A 5036-nucleotide genomic window follows, 5' to 3' on the forward strand; every position below is an offset into this window, starting at 1 on the left:
TAAAACCTGGCATAAATCACCCAGACAGGCAAAGGATTTTTCTCTCCAGCACGTCTCATTGTTTACCCCTTTATCCCTTCTAGGAAACATTATGTTGGTTCAGGCCTATAGGCCCAGCTCCTACCCCTGTCTGCCTGGGGCGATGCTCCCTCACAGCCCCTCTCCTGGTGCTTTCAGCCCCTTTGCACCTGAGGGACGTCGCACTGAGCCTCTCATGGAGTAGCACTCTCACGGAGCAGCCGCCATTCCCTGCTGCCTTTTCCCCAGTGCTTCACATCCTACTTGCATACATGGTTATAAACCTCATCCTTGCTTGCATGTCGTCCTCCCCAGGTATTAAGACAGTGGTATATTTATGCCCCCTTAATGGCTGTTTAGTTTAACCACACACAGATTTAACTTCTTCATCATTTCATAAATACATCCTGCTGTGATTGTCCCTGTTGTTCTCTCCCAATTGCCCACCGTTTATCAGCAGCAGTAGCTCAGGGCTGTAAGTAATGCAGCGCAGCCACCACTCTGTGAACACAAGTATGATTCAGGGCATCTGTTTTGCAGCCTGAAATTGTGCCGATGCTTTTGCCACTGCTGCATTGTGCCAGGGTAGGAATTTCCTCTGGTGCTGCTCCGTGTGCTCAGGGCAGAGGGTCATGGGATGGAGTGCGCTGTGCTGGGGCTGTTCCACAGCAAGGCTCTGCTCTAGACGGAAGAAAATGGTGAATGCTGCATTCCTCAGCTAGATCTGCAGAGCCACGATCTGTCCTACATGGACCAAGGTACTCGGAGTTTGATTTGTTCCCTTTCCCCCCTTTCACTCCTGTGTTTTCCTTCCCAATTCCTGCAGTCCATTGACCCCGGCCAGCAGTTCACCTGGGAGCACTCCAACCTGGAAGTGAACAAACCCAAAAACCGCTACGCCAACGTGATCGCCTACGACCACTCGCGCGTCATCCTGCTGCCGATCGAAGGTACGGGAGCGACCTCTGCTCCTCCGCAGCACCGCCCGGCTGATGGCTCCGCTGTCTGGGCATCTGCCCCGGAGTTCAGCAAGCAAGAGGCGCATGTGTTAACCACACGTTTGTTACATTCTGATACTGACATATTCCCTGTAGCTGCAGTGTCTCATTTTAAAGGCTGCTTTATCAAGAAACTGCCTTCACTTTACTTAGAGATCCTTGTGATATGCTTCTGACCAACAGGAAGAACTCAGACCACGTAGCGCTTTGCAGAGAGCAGGAACAGGGCAGTGGGTGGTGGTGGATGCGGAATGCATCTGTACAGCAGATGAATGAGAAGTGGGCACGGGGCTGATTGCACAGATGTGTGTGTCAGCAGCACAGCAAAGATGCGGCTACTGAGTTGCAGAAATGTAGAGCTTACGTGATGCACAGCTCCTGCTGCAGTGCTCTCCCTCAGAGGACTGAAAGTAAGGATGTGGTGTGAGCCTGGTCAGCCATCAGTTGTCTCCTGTATCTTCTGTGAGTGATGGTATAGTTAGAAAATTTACATTAAGTTTCACTCTTGACCAAATGCACACTATGATAAGAGGAGATTTTGGTGGAGAGGAGATGGGGTTTCGCAGGGGATCTGCTTTGGTTGCTGCTGCTGAGATAATATTTGTCTTCCATCATCTCAGGGCACGTGTGACTGTGCAGATGGGTGTGCTGTGTGCGGCCACTCTGCTTTGCCACGAGCTGAGCATCTGTGCAGAGAGGATGTGCAAACAGCCCCGTGGTGAATGGGGGGGGTTAATTCAGAAGCCCTCTTGGCAAGGGAATTGCTAGAATAATCTCCCTCTGCCAGAGTATCTCTGGGAGACGCAGCTGGTTCTGAGGTCACAAAAGATCATGATTTGCCATGAAATGAACCAGTCTGGATTGTTCTTGTCTGCCATTACAGATGTTAAACATTTCTCATTGTGGAGCTGGCTGTGTTTTGCTAGCTTGTTTTTCTTCTGAGATTAATATTGCATGAGCCAAGGCGAGCCAAGTCTTTTAAAAAGTTGCCTTGTCACTGAAGAGAAGAGCACGAGTGTAGAAGTGAAGGACACTGGGATGAGCTCTGCCCTCAGGAAAGCAGAGAGCAGGGATGGCTGCAGGCATCGTGGGGACCAACAGCAGCGTGTGTCCAGAGTGTTCATGTCCGAATACCCGAGAGGTTCTGACTTGTCTTGGCTGTGTCTTATACGGAGCACTGGAAGGTGAAAGGGGTTGGAGGAGTTAGTTGTTGCTTTCCCTTTGTTTTAAATCTGGATTTGTCAGGGCTGCAGATTGTCACTGTCTGCTTGGTCAGGAAGAAGTGGCTTTAATTCAGTGACTCCTCTGTAACTGGACCCTGTCATGCAGCAAAACAGTGCAGAAGCTCATGGCCACCATTTTAAATTATGGAGTGGACCCAAGGGGGCTGAAGAGGAGATTAATTCCAGAAGCTCAGCCTTGATCGTGTTCCTGCTGCCGCTGCACAGCCGCCTTCCCCTCTGAAATTTCAGATTGGGAAGTAATGGGGGAGGGGAACCCTCCAGAAATTTAATCAAAAGCCATTTTCACCAGCAGCTGAAATTACTGAGTACCCTTGAGGACTGGCAGGCAATTCAGCGTGGATCATACCTAGCCAATAGAAGAAGCAGCGGCTATTGCTACAGAGGGATGAGGACTAGCAACCCAATTTCATATTGGTACAGCTCCCCACCCTGAGCTCCCCCTCGGGACACGAGTTAAGCATTCTATGCTGAGTTAATCTTAGGTTGGCAGAAACCTGCCAGCCCGGCCAACTGCTTGGCTGTAATTAGGAATGGGCCAATTTTCCAAACAGTCCAAATTGTCCGTGCCAGTCTTGGAGGCTCTCTATAGCTGAACCTGAGTGTGTGCCAGTGTCCATTTTAACTTCAGAGCAGCTTTCTCCTGCCACATCCCAATCACCCTCTTCACTCTGGCGCTGCCTTCTGCCACTCATAGCAAAGCCCTCAAACAAGGATGCAAGCAGGCAGCTGTAACTCAATAGCCTGTAACTCATGCAAATAGAAAAAATAAAAATGACAGCGGGCAATTTAAAGCAAGTCAAAGCCTGTAATTTCAAAGCCTTTCTGGCTGAATCCAGCCTGGTTTTATTCCTTACTTTGTCCAGCTGTAGCTGGAAATAGACTATGGACTGCACAGTGCATCAGCCAGCTGCATTCGCTACTCTGGGCATTCTAGAACATGGGCTTTTTTGTCCTGTTTGAGACCAGTGCAACAAGAGCTGAAAGCCAGTGCTTTTGCTCCTGTTAGCAACACCAATAAGAAGAATATAGTTTTGAAGTTTGATCTTTGGTCTCCTTAACAACTTCTGCTAGAAGTTTTGTCTTCAAGTAATGCAGATCTCCAACTCCAGATGGGAAGAACTTGCAAAGGGCAGCCGTGAAGGCTCTGGTATTTTTGCAAGGGAATTCCCTTAGACATTATACCTGCGAAGACCACCTCGTGCTTTCAGTCTTGTCCTGCACAACCCACTGACTTGCTTTTGATTATTTAATACAGGAATCGTGGGTAGTGATTACATCAATGCCAACTATATCGATGGCTACCGAAAGCAGAATGCCTACATTGCCACCCAGGGACCTCTGCCAGAGACGTTTGGGGACTTTTGGAGGATGGTGTGGGAGCAGCGTTCAGCTACTATTGTTATGATGACTAAGCTGGAGGAGAAATCTCGGGTAAGATGCACGAGAGGGATGACTGGTTATCATAATCCTGGGGGGCTGGACAGTTGGGCTGGGGAAGGGTAGGTCTCTTTGATCTGCAGCCCACACTGATATTAGTGGGGGATCTCTACCTTCTTTGCCAGCACACTGGAAGTTCAGTGGTTCTCTCCTTAAAAATAAAAGGACTCACCCTGGAAAGCTGCAGCCTTTTCAGCTGCAAGAGAAGGGGAAACTCAGTTCCACCACTTTGTAGGTCTGCCTTGGAGTTAATCTTGTGGCACGTTTCAAATTCACTTCTCTTGTTTAATGAGCCCCAGTAAGTTCACTCCAATCTTCAGGATCATTCCAGTCCATTGTCCACATGATTGATGTGGTGTGTCAGAAGGCTCTGCTTAGTCAGTAGGAGCTTTTCATGCCACGTGTCTCCCTGTTGTGGTACTCTGGAAGGGGATTTTTCTTGAGCCTTCTCTCTGTCTGTGACCTTGCCAGCTTCACCTGTAATATCAGGCACCTCTGGAGTGAGCTGCTGTGTTCCAGCATTCAGCAGTACCTTCTGTCTTCCAGATAAAATGTGACCAATACTGGCCAGGTCGAGGTACAGACACCTACGGGATGATTCAAGTGACGTTACTCGATACCATTGAATTGGCCACATTCTGCGTTCGAACATTCTCCCTTCATAAGGTGAGCTTTCTCCTGCTCCTGTTTTTTCCCAAGAGGTGGGCACATTCTCCTCCTTACTCAGCATGGGCGAGACACAACATTGTGCTGCTACTGCACGTGACTTTTGGTGGACTTTATCTTTGCAGAACGGCTCCAGTGAGAAGCGGGAGGTCCGCCAGTTCCAGTTCACAGCATGGCCAGACCACGGTGTACCTGAGTACCCCACCCCGTTCCTGGCTTTTCTGAGACGAGTGAAAACCTGCAACCCCCCTGATGCTGGTCCAATTGTGGTGCACTGCAGGTACTGATTTCCCACACGTAACCTTTGCATGGGGCTCTCTGAAAGGGAAGTGAAATTTCAGGGTGCTGATTTGTGCCTGGGAGACGTGTACAGTACCCAGCAGGTAAGAGCTGTCCTGTAAAGCGGGCTCCCAGCCAGCATGTGACAACTGTACTTGGCCTTTCATGCAGTGCAGAATTTTCACTGTATCTCTCAGATCTTGTCAGCAACAGGAGCACCCTGTGCTGTACTGGCATCTGGTTTTGTGTGTAGGGGTTGTTTCTTGTTACAGCAGGGAATGAGGAAGCTCAAGTGCAACCTCAGAAGCTGCTCTGCTTTGCTGAACAGGCAATTGGGAGGGAGAGGTGTCTGAGCTGTCAGAGGGATGGCTGACAGTGATTGAAAGACCTTTTT

At 49.4% G+C, this 5036-nt stretch overlaps 1 protein-coding gene across 1 annotated transcript in view; it reads left to right on the plus strand.

Annotated features, from left to right (window-relative positions):
• The window catches only part of PTPRS (protein tyrosine phosphatase receptor type S), an 89816-nt gene that overhangs the window by 77164 nt on the left and 7616 nt on the right, over positions 1-5036 (plus strand). Inside the window, 4 exon segments of the mRNA XM_019610110.2 lie at positions 845-968; positions 3516-3691; positions 4244-4363; positions 4489-4643. Coding sequence (XP_019465655.1) covers positions 845-968; positions 3516-3691; positions 4244-4363; positions 4489-4643 — 575 coding nt within the window.

The sequence above is a fragment of the Meleagris gallopavo genome, chromosome 30, assembly GCF_000146605.3.
Source record: "Meleagris gallopavo isolate NT-WF06-2002-E0010 breed Aviagen turkey brand Nicholas breeding stock chromosome 30, Turkey_5.1, whole genome shotgun sequence".
NCBI classification, from domain to species: Eukaryota; Metazoa; Chordata; class Aves; order Galliformes; family Phasianidae; genus Meleagris; species Meleagris gallopavo.